Source organism: Microcaecilia unicolor, chromosome 6 (genome assembly GCF_901765095.1).
Source record: "Microcaecilia unicolor chromosome 6, aMicUni1.1, whole genome shotgun sequence".
Taxonomy (NCBI): domain Eukaryota; kingdom Metazoa; phylum Chordata; class Amphibia; order Gymnophiona; family Siphonopidae; genus Microcaecilia; species Microcaecilia unicolor.
This window is the reverse complement of record NC_044036.1, coordinates 281,521,466-281,546,866: the sequence shown is the minus strand read 5'-3', so window position 1 is coordinate 281,546,866 and position 25,401 is coordinate 281,521,466. Positions and strand designations below refer to the sequence as shown.

Here is a 25,401-nt window from a genome sequence, read left to right as displayed (position 1 = left end):
CTGTTCATGAGGAGCTAGCTAAAATAAAAATAGACAAAGCAATGGGGCCTGATGGGATACATCTGAGGGTGCTCATGGAACTTGGAGAGGATCTGATGGCTCCACTCTCTGACATCTTCAATGCTTCCTTTGAGTCTGGAGTGGTCTCGGAGGACTGGAGAAGGGCAGATATGGTCCCTCTGCACAAGAGCGGAAGGAGGAGGTTGAAAATTACAGACCTGTCAGTCTGATCTCAGTGGTGAATAAACTAATGGAAACACTTCTAAAGGAGAGGATTGTGTGGTTTCTAAAACTGAATGGACTGCAGGAACCAAGGCAGCATGGCTTCACTAGAGGCAGGTCATGTCAGACAAACCTGATTGATTTCTTTAACTGGGTGACCAAACAGTTGGACTTGGGAGGTGCGCTAGATGTGGTGTACTTGGATTTTAGCAAAGCCTTTGACATGGTTCCACACCAGTGACTCATAAATAAACTGAGTCCCTAGGTATGGGACCTAAAATGACTGACTGGGTTAAAAATTGGTTAAATGGAAGGAGACAGAGGGCAGTGGTAAATGGAGGTTGCTCTGAGGAAAAGGATGTTATCAGTGGTGTACCACAAGAGTCGGTCCTTAGGCTGGTTGTTTCTAACATCTTTGTGATATTGCGGAAGGGCAGTCTGGTAAGGTTTGTCTCTTTGCGGATGATACCAAACACTGTAATAGGGTGGACACTCCGGAGGGTGTGGATGACATGAGGAAGGATCTGGTGAAGCTTGAAGAATGGTCTCTTGATTGGCAACTAAGATTTAATGCTAAGAAATGCAGGGTCATTCACTTGGGTTACAAGAATCCAGGGGAGCAGTACAATATAGAGGGTGAACTGCTTCTGTGTACGAAAGAAGAGCGGGATTTGTGGGTGATTATGTCTGATGACCTTAAGGTTTCCAAAGAGGTAGAAAAAGCAACAGTCAAAACCAGAAGGATGCTTGGCTGCATAAGGAGAGGGATGACCAGCAGGAAAAAAGAGGTGATAGTGCCCTTGTATAAGTTTCTGGTGAGGCCCCAACTAGAGTACTGTGTGCAATTCTGGAGACCACACCTACAGAAGGATGTAAACAGGATGGAGTCGATCCAGAGGGCAGCTACAAAATTGGTAAGCAGTCTCAGTCATAAAACATATAGGAACCTCAACATGTATATGCTGGAAGAGAGGCGAGAGAGAGGGGATATGATAGAGACATTTAAATACCTCATTGGCGTTAATGTACAGAAGGTGAGCCTTTTCAAATGAAGGAAAACTCAGGTATGAGGGGGCATATGATGAAGTTAAGAGGAAATAGACGGGAGGAATCTAAGAAAATACTCTTTCATGCAAAGGGTGGTGGCTGCGTGGAATGGCCTCCCGGTGGGGGTCGTGAAGACAAGGACTGTGTCAGAATTTAAGAAAGTGTGGGACAGGCATGTGGGATCCTTTAGGTAAGGAAGAGTTAGTGGTTACCAAGAATGGGCAGACTGGATGGGCCACTTGGCCCTTATCTGTTGTCATATTTCTATGTAGTAACGGTAAGTGATTTCCTGATCCAAAATGAGTAATCAATATTTGATTTCTTTTTTTAATCCAGAGCTCATTTGCACTGAGTAGGAACATTTATATTTAAATTGTCAACCTTGCATCTGGTTTCTATTGAATCTGATTAAAAGAAAATAGAAGACATAAATTAGAGTTTGAGTCAGAAGTTTGCCTCAGTCAGTGATCTGAGAGCAGTACACTGTAGTGGGCTGGTGACAAGAGACATGTCTCATAAAACAAGCAGCTGAGCTCTCTATGGGCTTCCACTCAAGACTACTGCACTCCATTTGCCTCAACCTGCAGGCATGGGACCTGGAAGCCTCAGAAAATGGACATTGGTTCAAACTGAAGCTCGGGTGTCCAATGGGTAATGAGATGGTGGTGTCAGTCCAGCTCCAGGGGCCACAGCAGAAGATTCACACCACAGCTCCTGTCAGATGAATCTGTAATTTTTGTTGCCCACCTCGTCACTGACCTGTGACAAGACCACCATGTGAGAGTGTTCATATGGAGGATGTCAGAGAAAGAGGTTCAGCTTTTGCAAGCTTTGCAAAGAGGACAAAAACGGAGAATACCCACGCTTTTTTCTGGCTGTGAACAAAACACTGACATAGCAGCCCTGCAAAGCACATATTATAATACAGTTTACAGTTTATAAAGATTTACTATACCACCTTTACTGAACTGGACAAGGCAGAATAGTAAATCTTTATAAACTGTAAATGACAGGAACTCACACAAACACACAAAAACGCAAATCTCATGTCAGATTACATCCCAGGACACTTGTTCCCCAAAGAAAGTCAAAATTTAATCCTGATGTGACTGGTGTGTCATCACTGGTTTAAAGTATGGTGATATTAATGCAAGATCTGTGAAAATTAATGTGTTGTTAACTCACAAGTTTAGCGTTGATAAACACTTTTAGTACTGAGTTATTTCCGTTTGGATATACGTCTGTGAATGTGTCTCGGGTAGGAATGAAAGTGGGAAAGTTGTATTTGTGAAGGAGGGTTAGGTTTAAATGCCATTCCAATTTTATCAGTTCAAGAATGTGAAATTCTGTGTCTTAATTTTCATTTACATTAGGTTTGATTTATTGTCCACTTGTTTATCAGCTGGACAGACTTTATCACTAGTGGAGATGTTTGCTACCTTACAGCATGGCTTTAGTACATTCTTAATTTTGAGGATTTCAGTTTATACACAGAGGTTTTCAATTTTGCCAGGTGTTGATTTTATTTCTGCTATGGCTGCAATTCATTTTCAACAAATTATTAGATCAGCAACCCGTGGAGTTGGCCTGTAGAGTGCCTGATGCAGGATGTAACTACCATTCAAGTTCCTTGGTCTTATTTTATGATTACATGATGTATCCATTTGGGTTTCTGGCAATGCAGGGCGGACATGCTTTACACATGGTCAACTGAGCTGGATCAGGAACAGCAAACAGGAGAAACTTCTACGACAATCCAAACAAACCAACAGGAGTAGAGGCTGACCACAGACAAAACCAACTTGGGAGATGGTGCTTGGAAAACTTTATTAGTTGCTTACAACATAGGACCTGACACGGTCCGTGTTTCGACTTAACTAAACGCCTGCCTCAGGGGTCACAAATTGTATTAGCAGAATGCATTGACTAGATAGGTGGCCACAAAGTAAGAGCTCTGTGGAAATTAAAATAAATTTCCCACCGAGCATAAACTACAGGAGCAAGGAACAAAAGCACAAGGAGCCTTCAGGACTGGGGGGGGGGGGGGGGGGGGGGCATCAAGTGCCACCAAATGCCAAGAAATGGCTTTACAGCTGTTTACAATAGCAAAACATGCGACAAGAAAGTGTAAGAGCAGTTAACACTAACGTGAAAGCTAGAGGGAGAGACAGAAGAAGAGACTAATGGGGAGCAGCATAGGCAAAGGAATAAAAGGTCCCCAGAATTCCAATGAGAAATCATCGTAGTATAATCTGCCATTTTACTGAAGGTGTGGCTTTTCCAGAGTGAGGAAGGTACAGAGAATTGTCTTATAAAAGCTATTGCCATTTGTACAAGTGAAAAGTTCTTGTAGAGTCAGAGGATCCCGAACAAAAATGGATTCTTTTACGGCTGTGACATCCTTTGCGGATGCAACATAAGGAATATCCAGTGATGATGTTCTTAATGAGATTTTGAGAGTAAACAAGTTCCATACCCCATGCAGTTGGAGATGGTTATGAATTATATCTTTAGATGGCTGTTAGGCTGCAAATGGAATGATGCTACTAATTGGGTTTCTGCCAGGTACTTGTAACCTGGATTAGCCACTGCTGGAAACAGGATACTGAGTTGATGGACCATTGGTCTGACCCAATTTGGCTATTCTTATGTTCTAACAGATCACAAGAATAGCCAAACTGGGTTCTAACAGATCATGATTCAAAAGAGGACAGGACAAGTTCCTGGAAGTAAAGTCCATAAAAAATGATTAGCCAGGTAGACTTGGAAAAGCCATTGTTCCTCCCTGGAAATAAACTATGGGAAATAGGTCTATGTTTTGGGATTGTCAGATAGTTGTAACACATTGTACTTTTTTTTTGGATAAAACATTGCATCCCCTTTGTTTTCTTCACTCTTCTCAGGATGTACTACTTTTCCTTTTTCCTTGGTCCAAGGAGAAAAGTGTAGAAATAAAGAAATACGCTTTTTTCTTATCCTTGGAATTCAGCATCCAAGGAAACAGTGCTTATACAGAACTATTTGGCCTATGGGAGGTTATATAAACCTTGGCTTTTTAAACACTGCTGCTGCTAATAACACTGTATAGATAATTCAGTTGTGTTAGCTTTAGGTTTTTATTGGGTATTATCATATCTGAATTTTGTTTTTACTTGTATTTGCTTGTGCTATGGTTGTATTGATTGAATAGGACACATTTGTATTATCAATGGTAGATTCCACTCTGCCTAGAATCCTGTTTTGAATAATAGGGACATGTAAAGGTAAAAAAAATGTTATTATACCTTATTGATATGTGCAGTCTTCATGATATGACCTAAATGTTTCATGGACTAAAACAATACCAAGCTTCTAAACAGACAACACCTTTACAGATCAGAGCTTGGAACTTGCAAACTCTGATCTTTCTCCCCGCTCTTATTACCTCCTTCAGACTACTGCAACCTCCCAAAGAATCATCTTTCCTAGCTGTGAGCTGTTCAAAATGCAGCTCCTTCACTTATCTTCCTTCAGCAACACAATGAGCACGTAACCTATCTCCTCTGTGAACACGTAACCCCTTCTCTTACACATTTCATTGGCTTCCCATCTGCATCACGTACAAATGTGTTCCCTCTGCAGCTCCTCATTACCTATCTTCTCTTTCCCTACATGCTTCCACCTGAACTCCATCCATCTTGCAAGTTGCTCTTATTTGTGCCTTCTTTGTCTATTCTTAACTCCCATCTCAGCACTTTCAACTTTGCTGTGCCATTTGACTGCATCAGTGCGTCATGCTCCCTGTTTAGCCATTTTCAAATTGAGTCTAAAAACTCACCTTTCCAGAGGTTGCTTTTACATCTTGACAATTTCTCAATCATATGTTCTCCTAGAATCTGCTCTTTGTTATATATGTGTGTCTTGACTCAACTGTAAGCTCTGTGGAGAAGGAAAAGTCTCTCACATGTGTCGATGAAGTGCAGAGTATAGCTAGTAGCACTTTAGAAATGATAAGTAGTAGTAGTAGTAGTAGTAAAGAAAATTACTAACGACAAGACCTAGCTAGGACTCTATACAAGGCCACTTATCTCTGGCTTTGGGTAATTGTTAATTTTAGTGTGCTAGGTCATATCCTTCATAAACTGGATTTAAAAGTTAAAAGCAACAACTTTGTCCATGAGCAATGACAGGATGTGCAACATATTACTGTAAAGGACAATTAGCTTCACCTCAGAGCCCTACTAGCTGCTCCTTGAGCCAGTTTGCCCTTTCAACATGTAGGAAGAAGGAAGGCTCAGAGGACATTCACACCTTCACAGCAGCTTGGTTGAAGAGTGGTACAGGAATGAACTCCAGAAAGGGCAGTTTCCTTTTCTCTTGGCCTCAAGATGTCACTGTAGCTCCAGAGCTGATTGGTGACCCGGTCAGAAGATATACTGGGAGCATATCCTATAGTAAGGCCTTAGGTGAAGGCTCCCCCTCCCCATGAAAACCCACCAGATGTTATCTTAGCCACTTCTTCCTACCTTAAATATGAAGGGCAAGGAACTTGCTCAAAGCTAGGACTGGATTTATGTATAAGATGGACAAAAGAATAACTTAGGGCCTCAAAATACAAGGGGCCTCATATTTCATTTCACGGAAAACTATTAAACCTAAAATATACTTCCTGCTTAACTGAAGGGGCCTCTTAAATGTTACCGCTTAGAGATCACGCTACTCATAACTCCAGCCTTAGCTGTTGCCCTCAAGGTGAACAAAGCTGAGACCTGCACAGCAAGAACTCTTGACAAGAATTGGAAGAAAGAGCTGTGAACATAACAGAATAGACCTCTAATGAAAAAAGTTATCCGCCTACCGGACGAGACATCTGCACTCTGACATCGCTGGCATCCAGCGGCACTGCTCCAGCATCCTGGGAGTTTTTTTGAGAACTGACAAGACTTTCCCGATATTTCCTGTTTCTTAAAGGTATAGATAGAAAGTCCCTTCCGGTTATCTTAAGGTCTCCCATGTGGTGACTGTCTCCATTCTGGTCCTGAAAAAAGTGTACACACATAGACCAAGTTATTTTTCACAAGTGCCTCTTTTTTTTGTTAGTGTAATATTTTTCCCAAGCAAGGCTCAATGAGTGCACAAAAATCAGAATGAAGACTGCTCTGCTCTTGCTATATCATTTATCAAGTACATAGGATCTCTAAGGAAGAAAGATGGAATAGTAAATGGCATGGGTGGGCAGACCGGATAGGCCATATGGTCTTTATCTGCCTACATTTTTTGTGTTTCTAAGCAGATTTAGGAAGGTCAAAGTGTACTAAGTGTACTGGGATTGAGCAGGTGCCATGATTGACCATCTTGCTCCCACAGATGCACTGTGGAGAGGACCTTGGTTTAATGTTATTTATTTATTTATTTACTGCATTTGTATCCCACATTTTCCCACCTCTTTGCAGGCTCAATGTGGCTTACATTATGCCGTGATGGTGATCACCATTTCCGGAAGGATAAATACAGAGTATTATTGCATTTAAAGTACAGAAATAATAAAATAAATTAGAACTAAATAGAGATACAAATCATTTCAGGTATATGAGGTGATGTGTAACATTCAATAATGACATTGTGGTTAAAGTAAACAAATTACAAGAGTTCAATGATTATTTGTTCTGTCAAAAATTTTGATGTCAGGAACATGTCAATTTTAATTATATGGATCTTCCTAAAATCATGGTTCAATAATGGCTCTGAGGAAAGGGTACTCCATAAGTCCTGGCTGGTGCACTAGTTAAATATTAACTGAATGCCTTTCCCCCCAGGCTAGGGAATGACATTGGTACAGATTCAATGCACTGTTTTAGAACTGCCTTAAAGGAAAGAGTGTGTCATTAGAAATTTACTGAAGAGCATTCAATGCTGTGCTCAAAAACATGACATTATCCAGAACAGACACAGCAGCAGCAGCAATGGAGAGCTTGTCTAATGGTTAGAATAGCAGCCTGAGATGCAGAGAAGACAGGGTTCAAATTCTATTGAAATTCCTTATGACCTTGTGCTAGTCACTTTACCCTCCACTGCCTCTGATACAAACTTACCCCCCTGTTTACTAAGCTACCTGGTAATGCTGACACAGCCCATTCAAAATGAATGGGCTGTGTCAGCATTAGCGCACAGCTTAGTAAACAGGGGAGTTAGATTGTAAGCCCTCTGGGAAAGTAAAAATACCTACTGTACCAAAATATAACTCACCTTGAGTTACCTGTGAAAAGATTTGAGCTAAATCCAAATATATAAACAAAAATGCAGCCAGAAGTAATGAATCCCCCCTCAGTGACCCCTCACAGCTCTCATCCTAGGCCTGCTGCTCACAGCAGTATATCATGGAGCCTTTGCCTGAGTAGGGGCTGATTGGAAGAGACTTCTAGGGGCTGGTTGGAATTTCTTCTGGATCAGAGCTGAGTGTACATTCCAGTGGTAACATTTCTATGGTGTACACTAATGATGCTGAATCTGCTTATTGACCTCTTTAGTCACGAGTTGCTCTGCATCTCCCAGGACAGGTTATCAAGGAGAAAAACGTACCTTGCAGGCCAATTTTACAACTGACAAATTGCAAAGAGCCTCTCATTTTCTTAACGCCTATTCATTTAAGGCCAGGGCAGCTGCTCCAGACACTGCAAACCTTCTGCACTTAAACTGACTGCTAATGGTATCTGCTAATTGCTGGCTGCCCTCTTCTTGAACTCAGATAACAGGTTACTGGACTCCTAGGAATATCTCCTCTCTTAGCCTACAGAAGGATTTTAAAATCAGCTGCTGCTGCTGCTGCTGTCATCTAGGTGGAATAAAGAGTTGTCTGAATTCATTCTCTGCCAGTTAATCACTGTATAACCTTCAGGTCATCTGAACTGCTTCCCACCAACCTACTTAACCTCACTGAAACTTCCAGAGCTCATATTCACTTTCTGCTTTCCTCTGTTCACTCACACTATGGTCTCAAGTCCTGGCACAAGACATAATTGTAGCCTAGTTCTCTCCCTCCACTGGTGGCTACATCTGTTTTTCCATGTCTGTTTGGTGCTTTACAGTACAGGGATGTAGACAGAGCAGAGGCCTTCTACTGTACAAATGTGACTGATTTAGTCCCATGTGTGTTACTTTCCTCAGCTCCTCCGTACATATAAAACTCTGGGTGCTTGCCTTTTCTACAGGAAACTTCAATAGGTCCAAGCTGTCCATGCTGTTCTGTTGAGTCTTCTTTGGTCTGGCACCTAGAAAGAAAAATAACCATTTTATTCCTTTATTTGTCTCTCTCACTCATGTAAAGCAGTGTACATATATACAGGTACTTATTTTGTACCTGGGGCTGTAGTGGGAATTGAACCCAGTTCCCCAGGATCAAAGTCTGCTGCACTAACCACTAGGCTACTCCTCCACTCCAAGGTTTACCTAACATTCTATAGTCCCGCATGAACCCTAAGTCCTTTCATCCTTCCATGATTAAGCTGTGCAATTTACTGGCATTAAACATAGTTATGGCTAGTAGCAGACAGTTAAAAAAACTATTTGCACTAGTTTCTGGAGTACAGCTCCACAGAGAATTGTTAGCCATGTAGATTGGGGTTTAACTGTGACAGACACCTAAACATACTTTCCCATTGGGATCTGCTGGTACTACATTTTAATTATATATTTTTTGGATTAACTCACATCTTCTTTAGTAGTAGTTCAAGGTGAGTTATAGGTACACTAGGTATTTGCCTGCCTCCAGTGGGCTTACATAGTGCTTCCTAATGACATGGCCTGGTTACTGTTGGAGATAAGCTGCTGGGCTCAGTGGCTCATTGATCTGACCCAGCATGATATTCTTATCCCAGATGACCAGTAAACTAAGCTACACCCTTTGGACTCCGAAGGAGGATGGACTGTTAAAGAGGCCCTCTCCCAAACAGGTCTAGTTAGCTCACAACAATGTTCAAACAGTTTTATGGAAAACTATGTCCAGGGAAACGTGCTGTGTGAGTAACTATTTTATATTGCATCAATCTTTGAAGAACTGGCTTGTCTCACTGGGTGTTGCTGTTGGGGAATATTTTAGCTGTGCTACAATACATGGAGGTTTATGAGGGGCTGTTTTTATTTTCTGGGTTTTTTTTTTGTTACATTTGTACCCCGCGCTTTCCCACTCATGGCAGGCTCAATGCAGCTTACATGGGGCAATGGAGGGTTAAGTGACTTGCTCAGAGTCACAAGGAGCTGCCTGTGCCTGAAGTGGGAATCGAACTCAGTTCCTCAGTTCCCCAGGACCAAAGTCCACCACCCTAACCACTAGGCCACTCCTAGTAGTTCATTCAATTTTTATTAATTACATTTTAATTCTAATTCATTAGATTTATTATTGTATGTTATATATAATTGTATATATTTGGTGCCTATATAAGCAATGCACAAAGGAAGTGGGAACACAGGAGGGCTAGTCACACCTCAGGATCAATAAAGTTAAATATTTATTACTCCGGTGTATATAAAAAAATATAGAATAAACATAAAATCACTACATAAAAATCAATGTGTGTAAAACAATACACAATAAAATAATATCAGTAACATAATATCAGTGCTTAAAAATCAGCATTACACAATGAATGTAAAATCAGTGCTCTAGACTCGACTGCGTTTTGGCATATAATGTCCTATAGAAATTTCCGTTTCAAAAGATCTTCCTCAGGGACGCCAGTGTATGAAGTGAAACTGTCCTCCATCTCCAAAATTTCTGTAGGACGTTTGAAACTCACGGCTAGGAGCGACAAAGTTTACATAAGTTTGCTCTCATTTGTTTCTCCATTTCCAGTGTGACTTAGAGTTAATGAGGTGATTGATGTTAACATCACTCTACATATAAGCATTTGAAGAAGTTTATCTTTTTCCTCCATCTTATGAGTTTTGGTAATGTAAAAGTTGACAGAGAACTTCACTTTAAGTGTTTAGTTTAAAATTTCACAAATTTTGTGTGTTTACACTTTTCTAATCACTGCTTTATTTGCGAGTTCTTTTTTTTTATTATTTTTTATTTTATTTATATACTTTTATCAAACATAATAAATCCTTATGAGTGATAATACACATAACAGCAATTTGTAAACAAAAGAAAATATTCTAACAGTCACACTAATATATTCTACTATCGATCCCAAATTAAGGTAATGATCCAAGATTTGTAGAAAATTTCAAATACTTAAATATAAAGCATAATCACCAAATAAGTAAATCAAAAGAGCAAGTTACGTCTCGAGTGACTGACTCCAAGCTGCCTTACAGCGGTGCATGTGTGACTAGACTTTTACATTTACCTCTTCTCTGCTTAACAGAAATTCCTCCAACTGTTTTGGATCAAAGAATTGGTATTGCCTAGATTGAAATTTTATTCTACATATACATGGGTATCTCAAAACAAAATCTGCACCTATTGCTATTATTCTAGGACGTAGAGTCAAAAATTTTCTACGCCTTTGTTGAGTATCCCTAGCCAAATCAGGGAATACCCTAACCTTTGATCCCAAAAACAGAGAATCCAAATGTCTGAGGGAAAGTTTAAGGACTGCATCTCTATCTATTTCCAACGCAAATGTCACCAAAAGTGTAGTTCTTTGAGTTATAATCTCCAAAGAGGACTCAAGAAATGCCATAAGATCCATTGCACCTTGTTGCTGTTGATTTTCAGATGATTTCACATCTGTTTGTATATAATAAGCTCTAGTTATAGGTGGCAAGGAATTTTCCGGCATTCCCAGAATCTCCATTAAATACTTTCTGATCATTTGGGTTGGCACCACCATAGGGGACCTAGGAAAATTTATAAAACGCAAAGTCAGTCTCTTTGAGTGATTCTCCAAATATTCCAAGCGTCTCAAGGTGAAGTTTTTATCTTTAATTAAAGTTTGTCCCACAAGATCAAGTTTCTCAATTTTTTCCGACATTCTTCTAACCTCGGTCGCTTGGGATTCACTAGTTTGAATCTGTTTTAGAGCAGTCTCTGATAGAACTTTAATCGTCTCCATATTTTTCAGAATCAAATTTTGTAAAGCTGAGTGGGTAGATAAAGTTAAGTCCCACAGAGGCATATTTTCAAAGCACTTTGGGAGGCTAAGTTCCATAGGTTTCTATGGAACTTTGGGAGGCTAAGTGCTTTGAAAATGAGCCTCACAGTGTCTCCAAAGTCACTACAGCTGGTTTTTCTACCCTTCCCATTGAAAAAAACGGTAGGGGGGCCTTGGCAGCCTGTTCCAGAGTACTCACTGTCTTTTCCAAGGCTTGAGCAGCTGTTAATCTTGGTTCAGCTTGCAGTGTGGCTCCAGTTGTCCGCTCGTGCAGTCTCCCTTCCTGATCACCTGGTTCTCCTCTCGACGCCATGGCCCCAGGACTTGCAACAGAAGCTTCCCTTCCGGGTTGTGGGGGCGCTGCACGCTCGACGGGGCTCAGGGAAGCCCCGTCTCCACTGCTGTCTAGCGTCTGAGCGCTAGCACCGGCTAACGGAGTCGACGCCGACTCGGGACCAGACCCAAGGCGAAAGTGATCCAGCGTTGTCTGGCGTGGCTGAGAAGTGCCGTCCGGTACAGAGGGAGCCTCCCGAAGTTTACCTCTTCTCTTGCCCATCGCCACGACGGGTAAGGTGCTCACGCAAGTCTAAGCTAGGAGCTACTTCAAGATGCGTCCGTTTAACTTGCTCTAACAGCCGCCATCTTGGATCTCTAAGTCGAGGTTTTCTGACGAGATTTTTGCGATTTCTTGTAGGAGAGCAATTTATGATGTACTAGTAAAAAAGGCCCATTTCTGACACAAATGAAACGGGCACTAGCAAGATTTTCCTCGGAGTGTATATGTTTGAGAGAGAGTGTGTGTGAGAGTGACTGTGTGAGAGAGAGAGAGTGAATGTGTGAGTGTGTGTGTGTGACAGAGAGTGAGTGTGGTGGGTGGGCGGGCCTGGAGGGAAAGTGGCTGGGCCTGGGCGGCGACCTCAGGGGGGGGTGGAGGGGGGAGTAGTGGCTGCAGCGACCTCGTGGGGGGTGAAGGGGGGAGCGGTGGCGACCTCTGGGGGGGGGTGGAGAGGGGAGCAATGGCGACCTTGGAGGGGTGGGGGGTGGAGGGGTGAGTGGCGGTGGTGGCGACCTTGGGGGAGGGGCGTGGCGGCGAAGGGCGGCAGGGGCGGGGCCTTGTGCTGCTGTCGTGCAGTTGGTCAGTTCTGTGTGTGATGTCAGCCTGATCTACGGAGTCTAGCAGACCAACTCTGAAGAAAGCCACGGACACAGGCAGCAAGCTAGAACGTTGGAGGTGAGAATTATTATATAGGATAGAGCTTTCAAGTGAGCCGCTTATTGGCGGCTAGACTCACTGAAGTTGTGCTCGGTTGCTGGTGAAGCCTATACTGAGCTCTCTGTGAACTCTCACAAAATTTATATTGACTTTTTGCTTTGTATCACATTTGTGATTTTCGGTGGAGTCCTCTGTAGACATTACCAAAATTCTTAAGCATTTGGGATTGACTTCTTTTTTCTCCAGTCTGCTGCTCTAATAGGACATACCATAACATCTGATGCTGTCATAGAGGCTGGTATGTACTGTTTCATTCACATCTTTAGGGGGTGGGAGGGGGTCAGTGACCACTGTGGGAATAAAGGGTGTCATTCCTTTATTCCTCCAGTGGTTTTCTTGTCATTTAGGGCACTTTTTTGTACCTTAGTTATTAAAATGGGTCTAAACCAAAATGTCCAACTTTTAGCCTTAGACATTTTTGTTTTGTCCCATTATAACAGAAAAACACCCAAGTGTTAGGAACACCCAAATCCCACCCTTAAGACCCCCCAACATGCCCCTTGTGATCTGGATGCACTGCAAATGAACAGCATAGAAAACATCTAAAAAAATGGATTTCAAATATAGCAATTTGGATGTTTTGGTGAGAAAAATGAGAGTCACAAGCAAACAGGAAAAAGCCTCTACGTAAAAAATCCAATCAAAAAGGAGTAGAGGATGGATAATGGACACTCCAACACAGGAACTGGTGCTTAACAGATGCTTTATTCAGTATTTGTATAGTAGGACCCGACACGGTCCGTGTTTTGGTGTGATGAAATGCCTATCTCGAGGTCACAAAGGTTTTCGAACAGAAGTAAATGTGTAGAACTATCGAAACACCTCCGCTTTCAGGCTCCACTGTTTGTTCATACACTTTGAGAACGGAGCTCTTTCGATAGTTCTACACATTTACTTCTGTTCGAAAACCTTTGTGACCCCTGAGGTAGGCGTTTCATCATGCTAAAACACAGACTGTGTCGGGTCCTACTGTACAAATGCTGAATAAAGCATCTGTTAAGCACCAGTTCCTGTGATGCAGTGTCCATTATACATCCTGTACTCCTTTTTGACTGGTGAGAAAAATGTCCATCTGCCGGTTGATGTCACTTGATGTTTTTCTCTTTTGAAAATGAGCCTCCAAGGTTAAAGGTCTAGCAATAACAGGAACTAATTCTCCAAAACTGGTCTGACAGTGGTACTACAAGCTTCATTGCTTTGCCTCTCCAGCTGAGTCATGGAGTCTCTGAGAAAGGGACCCATGAGGTCCTCAGAGTTCCCACACAACATCATCTCTAGATCATTTCTGTGCTGGTCCAAACATTAGCGCAGACTTTACATGATGCATCCCCCCAGACCAGACTGCATGTCCTGTTACAGGACCTATGTTAGCCCACATGAACTAGCTGTAAATGCCACTTTCTCCACATAAAATGTTCTTGTATGTTTATATTCATTGACATTTGATAGACAGCCATATCCAAATGGTTCACGGCAGTTTAACATAAAATCATACTCATGAAAAGGTACAGAACTGTCACAGTAAATATGAACCTAAATTATAAAGTTCAATACTGAAGCCAACCATATACATATTTATAAGAAAAAATTGTGAGAAAAGAAACCTATAGACACAATATATACCCAAGCAATAACCCTATACATATGGGCTTAAAAGGTGACTAATGTTTCTGTCTTTCATCAGGCCCTTTTATTTGTGAGGCACCTTTACTAAATCAATACGCAAAACTTCTGAGCCCAAAACCAGTATCTAAAGTGACACAACACAAAACTCATTAAAGTTCAAAATTAGAACATATTACTCTTAAAAATATATTACTTATCTGAATATTTGAAGTCTCCAGCGTCAGTTATATTACACTTTTCAAAATTAGATCACCAATTGCAAAGTTCCAATGTGGCCAAACAAATTCCCCCCCCCCCCCCCCCCCCGAAATAAAGCTTCTATATTGGACTTTATGATTTAGGTAATATGTGTACACTATACAGGCAGTTACTTTGTATAATAAAATAGGAAAACATCTGCTAATACACACAGAAAAAAGTAACTATTTTTCCAGTTATTCAGTAGCCTAATATATTGGAATGCTCTTCAATTCTGAATGATCAGCAACACACAGATTTAATGACATGATTTTCAGGACACTAATATCATTTATGCCATTCTCAGTGGCATACCAAAGGTGGGGTGGTGGTGGCGGTCCATCCCGAGTTCATGCTGCATGGGGATGCAGGGAGTGGCTGTCGGCTCCGCCGGTTCCCTGCTCTCTCTGATGTTACATCCTGTTCTGGGCAGGGAACTGGTGGCGCCGACAGCTACGTGACTGCTCCCTGCACCCCCAGAGGGTGATGTGCCAGGAGGGGGGAGGTGGTGCGCAGCGGTGATCTGCCCTGGGTGGCAGCCGGCATAGGAACGCCACTGGCTATTCTCCTTCTCGGGCAAGAGAATCTGCTCTTTTAGCCTTGGAGAACTTGCAATTCACTGCCATTGAACTTACTGTACTGTGTGTGTTTGTGTGTGGGTTGGGAGGGGGGGGGAAGGAGTAGTCCGCACTGCTGCTGTCCCCTCTGTTCCTGTTCTATTCTGGGGCATGTGTAGTACGTGTGTCTGTGCACACATCTAAATGACCGTGTCAGGAAGTAAAGTTTGCAGTGCTGCTGCCTACACCGTACCTGATCCATGGACAAATAAAGGACATCTTTGTCCCATGTTGGCAATCTAATACGTATCACAAGACCTGAACTTGCTAAAATGTATTTACAGACCCAAGGAAAAAATATTTCCTGGCACAAAGTGCCTCACATGGCAAAGGCATTTTGTGATCTATCTGAAAACACTTTACTGTTCAAAACATTACACCACAAGGTGTTCTAGGATGGAGTCGTGGCCATGAGTTACTACTACTACTACTTATCATTTGTATAGTGCTACTAGACGTACGCAGCGCTGTACACTTGAACATGAAGAGACAGTCCCTGCTCGAGTTCCACATCTAGCGCAGAAGAAGCTTTAAATTGCCATTTGGTTAACAAAAATGTACCAGTCAACATGACAAAGCAGTTCTAATGGGGGGGGGGGGGGGGGGGGGGGGAAAGCCTAATTCAACTTTCTACCTTCTTTGGAGTCCCAGATCTGCAGGTTCTTGGTTTTACAAAACAAGCACCATAGTGCAGAGTTATAAATTAATGCCCCTTACCTATCAACTGTGCCATGGACTGCACTACAGTCAGGCACATACAGCTCCAATGCCCTCCTCCTCCTCATTTCATCTACTCCAAGTAAAAAAGAAATTTTACTTTAGCAAAGCCAGATGATTCAAATTCTAAATCAGAAAACACAAAATGGTCCTTCTCCTCCGTGCACTTCCTTGCACCACTACCTTGCACTGTACTCACCAAGGAGACTAAGATCTTAATCCACTCCAAACTGAATTTGTAATAAAAAGACACATAAAAAGAAATGATCTTAATCCACAGAACTCTACTCTTCTTTACTTATAACGACTAGATCATCTCCTCAGAGTTTCAGGAAAAGCATCTTCTTGAGAAGGCGACTCCTTGAAGTGCTCCCAGACATAGTTACTGCATTTTGTTTGCTAAGTGCCGGATGTTTCTGGCGATGGACAGACAGAATCAGCAACGGGCGTGGATGGAGAGAGGTAGGCACTGAAAACCTATGTCACTCTGTAGTCACCCCCACCCTCTAGCTTTAGTATTTATTGGCATGTTTGCCAAGCCTAGCACAGACTAACGAAAAACCTCAGGGGCATTTCTAAATGCTCTCTCTGTCTTTAAGGGTTGCTGAGGTCTTTTAATAGAGCGAGTTAGGACTTTCATAGCACAATCAGCTGAGCACAGAACCGACTGCTTTCAGGGGTGCGCTGGTGGGGAATGCTTTAAGCAGATACATTAAATACTGGGAGCTTGGTTAGTTTTCAATTAGTCAAAGCAAAATCATATAAAATTAAAAAACAAAACATAGAACCTTGTCATGTAAAATTTACACCGAGCTGTTTATTTATTTGCTGCATTTGTATCAAGAAACTCTCTGCTGATTCCAAATACTGTTTATCAGCAATTTTTGACCTGAGTGGGATAGTTGGAATGAATGCAATTCAAGTACAATTAATAAAGTGCAGAAGAAGTGTGAGGAGTTTCTCCTTCTTGCTGGCCTATGAAAGACTAAATCATTTTCTGAGCTCAGTGGCCTGATTAAATGGTGCTATGTATAGGACACAAGGCCACATTGAGAAATCTGTTCCAAAAGTGCATGAAATTATTTTTAAATGACTAGCTCCCATTTTTCTTGGGCAAAAAACATGACACAGAGGGAACATTAAGAACAGATTTCTCCTTAATCTAGCTTGCATTTGAAAAAATCTGTATCAGACTGGTTAAAAAGTGTAAAATACGACATGATCATGTCTATTTTATAGCAAATAAAACTAGATGAATGACTCTATGTGGCCTTTGTTTTAGGTATCCAATACGGTTTTTCTTATTTCTCTGACAAACAAACATCAGTGGAGGCTCGCTCTTCCAACAAAGTTGGGTGAATCTCTTCATAAAGGCAGGCAGGCAGGCAGGCAGTCAATCAATCAATCGACAATTGTGCATGAAGAACAGGAGTTTGCTATCTGAGAAGTCAACAGATCAATGTTATAATGACCATTAGTGGAGAGGAGGAGGGTATGGCTAGGCAACCTTTGACACTGGAATCAATATCTTTTCATGATTCGGTTCCTTCTATTAATCATTCCCTTAGTGCTATGAGATGTATGCAATGCTTATACAGATACACAGAGATGACAGGGGTGGGGATTAAGTGGGCAATTAGGTAGAAAAGAGGAAAGAGTATTTTAACTGAGTACAGCAGCAAGAGGCCAGCTTTCAGCCTTTCAAGAATCCATATAAGAAACACAAAGGATGGGGTGGGTGAATGTGGAGAAGAGAGGGTAGGACATTACCATCGCCATTTTAGATGAGTCAAGAATGTGGGAATATGGACGTTTTGGCGAAAACATGCCAGATCTGTGACATATTTTAGAATACCTAGGCTGTATGTGAAAGCTTATAGCCAAAAGTGACACATCTCCATCCCTCTCCCAATCAAGACACCTAGAAAGCGTGAAAAATGTATAAGAGATGAACGCCAATCTCAAAAAATGCTACCATGGTAAATGTGGAAATCCAGAATGTTCTAAAAGGGTGCCTGTGACGCAGAAACTAGCTCCACATGGGCAGACATGTGCATGCCCTGCCCCTACAGGTATAGTATTTAGAGTTTGCCAGGTTCCCTCACCATGGAAGCTGCCCATCTAGCACCTGCATGGAAAAACATCTAGCAGGGTTCCAGCGGCAGCACTAAACGTGAAGCTATAAGTATAGCGTTATCCATAAGACTCCAGTTACAGCGGTAGACATCTAAATATGCGCGATATGTAGAAGGACCCTGCTGGCAGCAAGCAAGGTCCTGGACAGCTGTGTGCCTGTAGGCCACCTCATGCAATCAGCCTTATTTTAGAAAGGACGTAGAAGTCAGAATTGAGATGTCAGGGTCAGGACATCTCCAGTATCCAGTTTAGAACAGAATCTACTGTCATAGAGGCCATTCTAAAGTATAAAGTGTCATTAAGTATAAAGTGTCGTAACAACACTGTGTAAGCCACATTGAGCCTGCAAATAGGTGGGATAATGTGGTGTACAAATGCAACAAATAATAATAATAATAATAAAGACATGGACATTTATGCACTAAGTGCAGGCGACAAACATTCATTTAAAAAAACACATGTATAGAATATCATAACTGGTTATTTTTCCAATCTTAAGGGTCCTTTTACAAAGGCGCGGGAGAGCTAACGCACGGGTTGCATGTACCAAATCAGCACTACTGCTGGGCTAGCGCATGCGTCTGGTGGTAATTCCAAGTTTGGCGCAGCTGAATCTCATGGTAGAAAATCTTCTATTTTCTACCTCAGGGGGTGTTCCTGGTGGTAATTGGAAGTGGGCGTGTACTGCATGGTTACCGTGTGGGGTTCTAGGTCAGTTCCCACCAATTCCCATCTGGACAATTTCCACCTAGGACAATTCCCACTGAACCAATTCCTACCACACCAGGGAAGACAATTCCCACCCATAACACACACTAGGACAAATCTCCCTTCCTGTTCTTTTTCCACATCATTTGGGTGGCAGGACTCCCTCACATCCCCCCCCCCCCCCACAACATTATCTTTTACACATCCCTTTCCCCTTCCAGACATGCGGTTCGTGCGTGGGGGGCAATGCCCTCCCACACTCCCAAACTAGGTTTCAACCTAATTCATGTTTAATCCAGGATCTAAATGTCATAAATAAGTAAATAAATAGATAAATACGGTGAGGAATACGAGGGTGAGAGGGGGAAATGGGACTTGATATACCACCTTTCTGAAGTTTTTGCAACTACATTCAAAGCGGTTTACATATATTCAGGTACTTATTTTGTACCAGGGGCAATGGAGGGTTAAGTGACTTACCCAAAGTCACAAGGAGCTGCAGTGGGAATTGAACTCAGTTCCCCAGGATCAAAGTCCACTGCACTAATCACTAGGCTACTCCTCCACATGGAGGAATGTGGAGGCACATGGAGGAATGAGGAGGCTCGAGAGGGAGGGAGACTGGGTAGAGAAAGGAAGGAGTCTTTTCCCCTGGGGGATTGGAGAAAAGGAAAAGACTACAATTCCCAGCAGCCCCTGAGTAGGTCCCATGGTAGAAACAGGGACTTCAATCCCCAACAGCCCCCAGAGGAGGTCAGGAGAAGGGCAAGAGAAGGGAGTTGAACCCTGTCCCAGAGAGCCAGGATAAGGGAAGGATTTCTGAACCTGCCCAATCAAGCAAATGGAGAACAGCTGAGCAATGGGTGTGGGGAGGAACCTATGGACTGGCAAGGGGAAGGAAAGGGGGAGGAACTAGAACAAGAGGAGCGGATGGAGATTGCTGCACTGACTAAACTGGAAGGAAAGGAGGTGAAACAGGAGAGGGCTGCTCGGGAGGAGAGCCTGGTAGTAGAAGGGAAAAGGTGGCTAACCCACGAGGGGAGCTGAGAGAACAGGTTTACCACGGAAGGGTCATGAAGGTGGTCAGGGTATAATGCTGGCCTGGTTGGGGAGGGACCCTTGCCACTCTCCCTAGGTTGATTTCTTTTGAAAGGGAGATAGGAGGAGTGGTGGTTTTGGGCATAACTGCTATACATGAACTGCTGGGAGTTTGAACCCTTTCTGAACTGCTGTGTTTGGGGAATTGTTTTGCACAACTGCTTACATGAAATGCTGGGGAGTTTGAACCCTTTCTGGAGCCACCGTGTTTGAGAATTACTTTGCATACCTGCTATACATGGACTGCTGGGAGTTTGAGCCCTTTTTGAGCTACTTTGTTTGAAGAATTGCTTTGCATAACTGCTTTATATGAACTGCTGAGATTTTGGAACCTTTTGGGGTTTTTTTTTGTTTTGAATACTATGCTGTTGAACTGCTATGCTTCTTGAGAAATGCTGTAGTGGGAACTACCTTCGGAGGAGCAGTTGACACAAAGGGATTACAATAAAGTATAATGATCTGACCTTGTGGATTGCCAAGTGCTCTTTAGCAGTGGATTACAGCACACAGCTCAGCTAAAGGGCCGAGGGACTCAAGAGTCTCCCAGTGCAGGAGACTTTTCTCCCGGTGGTGGAGACCTTACAATACAAACTGCAGTTCATATGGGGGATGGGGGGGGGGCAATGCCTCCCCACCTCCTCCAAACTAGGATTCAACCTAATTCATGTTTAATCCAGGATCTAGATGTCATAAATAAGTAAGCAAATAAATAAATAAATAAATAGATAGATAAATATAAACTGTAGTTCATGTGGGAGGGCACCCCCCAAACTAGGTTTCAACCTAATTCAGCCCCTCAAAATGACACACTGATTACAATTTATAACAAATTACCAGGACTTATGGGACCCGATACAAGAAAGACGCTACGGTCGGTGAAAAAAAAAAAAGGCTAGGGAGGGATGGAAATGACCAGGGGGAGGAAAAGTCCTTGGTGGGAATTATCCTAGGTGGGAATTGTCTCGGGGGGAATTGGTGAGTGGGAACTGTCCGGGTGGGAACTCGCCTGATACCATCACGTGGGTAGCACGTGGGCCCTTATTGCTAAGTCAATGGGTGGCTTTAAGGGCTCAGGCCATATATAGGCACACAATAGTTTTAAATTTGCCACATGTCCATTTCCAGGACCAATAAAAACACCTTTTTTCTAGACATGGTAAAGAAATGGCCCAGCGAGCTTCCAAAATATGAGCCCACACTACTGCAGGCCACTTTTTACCATACCTTTGTAAAAGAACACCTTAGAAACATAACTGGTTATTATCCTGACACTGTCACAATGACCTGTTTCCTTTACAATTTGGATTTGGGGGTGGGAGGAACGTACAAAAACCACTGGGGGATTAAGAGAGCAACTTCCTCCATCAATCCCACCAGCAAGTGCTACTCAACAGCAGCTGTTTCCCAAATTCTAAATGTGCTTGGTAGCAGGTATAACTACCGATATCAATTTTTTAGAACATAGACATTTAGTTCCCCTCTGAAATGGGGAGTAAAAGTCTATGAACTTGCTATGCCATTGTTATGACCAGACTATGCCCCCTTGCCATTTGCATGCACTTGGGTTTAAGACGTGCATACCCTGGCTTTATAAAATGGGGACCTTAGACTTTTATGCAAGATCAGCACTTAAAGGTTTGTTTATGCACATCTCAAATGTGAATAGGACTTGTAAAATGAGGGCCAAAGTCAACAGAAATTAAAAAGAAAGAAAGAGTACTTGGATTTGGAAGTGTTAGACACAAAAACATAAGAAAGTTCTCACAAACAGCTATCAGAGTTGCCAGCTGGCTCTAGAGTTCCTTGACAAGGCTGATCCAGTTCTGGGTACCCCATTGAATACAGGGACTTGAACAGTACCATAAAGGTTGCAGCAGTGATTCTCAAACTTTTATCTATGGCGGAATCCTTAAAATATTTTTCATACACCAAGGAACCCCACTTCCGCCTCAACACAAGGAGCCCCCACCCCTACCGTATTGTTGGTGGTCTAGAGGGGGCTGGAGCAATCCCCAGTGCTTCTGCCCATACCGGCTCCACTGACAAAATGGCTGCCAGGATCTACCACGGCAGTCTCAGCTGCCATTTTGTCAGTGGAATCAGTATGGGCGGGAGTGATCCACAGTGCCTATCCAAGTCGGCTCTCTCAAAATGGCTACCGGACCCTCCAGCGACAGTCTTGCGAGACGGCCTCGAAAGGTCCTGACAGCCATTTTCTCAGCAGACCTGGCATGGGCAGGAGCACCTGACAATCACTATTATCACGACTAATGTTGAGCTCCTGAAGAGATTTTGTGGAACCAAGTTTGGGAATCACTGGGTTACAGGCTTTAGGATAAAAACACAGGGGACCTCTTAGCTCACTATTGGGCTCATTTTCGAAAGAGAAGGGCGCCCATCTTTTGACACAAATTGGGAGATGGGCATCCTTCTCCCAGGGTCGCCCAAATTGGCATAATCGAAAGCAGATTTTGGGCGCCCTCTACTGCTTTCCATCGCGGAGACGACCAAAGTTCACGGGGGCTTGTCGGAATCATAGTGCAGCCGGGATTGGGATCATGCTTAACACATGGGTGTCCTTGGCCGATAATGGAAAAAAGAAGGGTGTCCCTGACAAACACTTGGCCGACTTTACTTGGTTCTTTTTTTTTATGACCAAGCCACATAAATGTACCATAAATGACCAGATGACCATCGAAGGGAATCAGGGATGACCTCCCCCTACTCCCCCCTCAGCACACAAGGTAAGGGAGCTATGCACCTGGGAGCTTTTTCTGAAGTCCACTGCAGTGCCCCCTAGGGTGCCCAGTTGCTATCCTGGCATGTCAGGGGGGACCAGTGGACTATGAATGCTGGCTCCTCCAATGACCAAACGCCTTGGATTTGGTCATTTTTGAGATGGGCATCCTCGGTTTCCATTATCGCCAAAAACCAGGGATGACCATCTCTAAGGTTGACCTAAATGTTGAGATTTGGGCGTCCCCGACTGTACTATCCAAATGAAAGATGGTCGCCCATCTTGTTTCGATAATAGCGGTTTCCCCACCCCTTCACGGGGACGTCCTGCGAGGACGCCCTCGGGAACTTGGGTGCCCCGTTCGATTATGCCCCTCAATGTTCCTTAGTAAGACTGTGTTTTCAAAAGACTGTCTCATACAAACAAAGACCTTCTTAAATGCACGGAATATGATTTTGCCTATAAGCCCTTTTAGGCTACAGATAGAAACTTGAGCATTAAAGGCCCTGGTTTGCATTCCTTTGGTGGAACAGATGCATAACAAGGGCACTGAAAACGTGCTCTAAAAACAATCTTTTTTCATTAGCAGTATGAGGACAGTGGTTAAAGAAGACCCAAACATACAGTTGTTTAGTGTACAAATATTTCTAAGAAAGCACCCAGTACAGAATAAGGGCCACATAATTCCTTCCTAGAAACAGCATTATCTAAGCTAATTTTTGGGCTCCTAAATCCCCCATTTCATGGTTGAAAGGTGAAGTTGAAAGCCAGTTGTAGGCTGTTGCTTGCCCACTGCACAATTATACAGAGAGCTCCTTTCATAATGCATCTTGATTTGAAGAGGTAAATCTTTATGGCCACTCACAAAATGGTGTTTGCAGATTTGACTGGACAAATGCCATAAGTGCTTTTTAAAAGGACCTTTATCTGCTGGAAAGTCTGGATAAGAAGAAGTACGCTTTAACCCCTTTATGATCATGATGGTGCTATGAGAACGCATTGTACCATTAAATCATATGAAGCCTATAGCACATCCAGGCCTTTCCTGGATGCAGAAGACACCTTTTCTCTTCCCTCCTTCCATATTTTTGTTATAAACCATGTAACAATAATAAAACCAACAACAAATCAAGTAGAAGTTGTGCTATGAAAGGAAGCAGGTATGGAGGGGTTAGAAAAGTTATTTTGAACTAGCTTAGTTGCTCATTGGCAATGTTGTGTAGAGCCTATACAGAGGAACTTGGTTTGATTCCCAAATTGGGTTTTCTGCCTCCCATACTGACTGGGGTTGAGAATGCCAGATAAACAGATTTCAAAGCTTCTACAGCAGCCTTGGGTTGAGCCCCAAATGGGATTATATTATCAGTAGATGGGGTCACAGAAATAGGACTGCTCTTCTTCCACTGTAACCTATGACCAGCTGTGACAGTCAGTTTGGGACCTGTGAATTATTCAATGTTCACAGTCCCTGTACCCTCTTCCTCTGTGGGCTTCCTGTTATACTGAAAATTCATGCAGGGTCTCAGCTGCTGCTACTGCCTTCTTGCTTGAATAAGTAGAGGATGCAGGATGTAGATAAGAAAGGGGAGAGAAGGAGAATGGATGTCCATTTTGTTTCATCCTTATTTGGGGGTCACTTGAATTTTTGAGTGTTAAAATAGGGTCATACTGGCTAAAGTTTGGGACAGGGGAGGGCCACCTTTATACACAGAGGGCTGCATGCATGTCAGTACTATCCTTGGTGGGTCGCAACATTATGTAATGTCAGAATCGGAAATGCAGAAGTCCATAGACCTTCTGTGATACATAAATAAGTAAAACTTTAACTAAAAACAATGGAAATAAACTACTAGCATGGCTATTCTGAAAATATTTATAAAACATAATATTTAAAAATTGCTAAAACTCTGGTTAATGTCATTTTCTGTGTCTACTTTCCATGGTCTAGTGAGCTGCATAAAATCCAATGATGGGCTGCATTTGGACACAGGCTGCCCACTAGTTCTGTCCAATTCGTGATTCAAATCGATTAAAAAAAATCGGATAGTTCAATTCCTCTGTCCACCCGCCCATGTACCTTTTAAAACTGTTGTTCTTTGCCGGCTACAAGCACAAGCAGCCTGTGACACTGCTTGTGCCGGCTGCATAGCCTTCCCAGTGACGCAACTTCCTGTTTCCGTAGAGGCAGAAATACGTCAGAGGGAAGGCTGTAGAGGCTGTGCCGTGGGAGCAGCACACTCCTCTGTTGCTCCTGTTTGCTGATGGAAAAGATCAACAATTTTAAAAGGTACAGAAGTACTAGGCAGGATTGCTTTTGTGCGTCAGGTTTGAACTTTGTCAAATCTACTATAATAAAACTCACCCTCAACGTTCTGAAGTCACTCAGTCACTCACTGAAGGGTTCATGGATTCATGGTGGTGAAGCCAGAACACTGACCATGTCTCTCTGCCCCGCCCTCGCATGATGGACCAATCAGAAAAAACACTCAACATTCTGAAACACAAAGGACCATCACAACACCGTTCCCAGGCAATACTAGGCAACGTAAGACGGACCAATCAGAGGAAACTACGTGACAATAAGGGAGGAGCATTCCCCAGCAGAATGGCTCATTACCTGTGCAGCACGGAGAGCACAGAACCACCGCTGGAACGAGAAAAGAATATTCCTGCTGTGGGTATGTGCAAAAATAGACCAGGGGAGAGGGGGGGGGGGGGGGGGAGAAATTTTTAAATGCCTAATGCCAGTACTGAAGAGTGCCAGAGGGCCTATAGCACAGACTATATTTGGGATCGCTTGACATGGAGTCAGAGGAGCCGGAAAACTACATGCCCGTCACCATCTGGGACGTGGGCGAACAGGACAAGCTGCGGCCCAGCTGGAAGGATTACCCGCGACCCAGCCAGCAG

General features: G+C 42.9%; 1 protein-coding gene across 1 annotated transcript in view; it reads right to left on the bottom strand.

The window, feature by feature from the left end:
* The window catches only part of GPSM1 (G protein signaling modulator 1), a 308,945-nt gene that overhangs the window by 95,340 nt on the left and 188,204 nt on the right, over positions 1–25,401 (bottom strand). Inside the window, exons 10-11 of the mRNA XM_030207619.1 lie at positions 8,446–8,516; positions 6,107–6,286 (exon numbers count right to left, since the gene is read on the bottom strand). Of these exons, the coding sequence (XP_030063479.1) occupies positions 6,107–6,286; positions 8,446–8,516 (251 nt within the window). The remainder of the gene's footprint in view (positions 1–6,106; positions 6,287–8,445; positions 8,517–25,401) is intronic.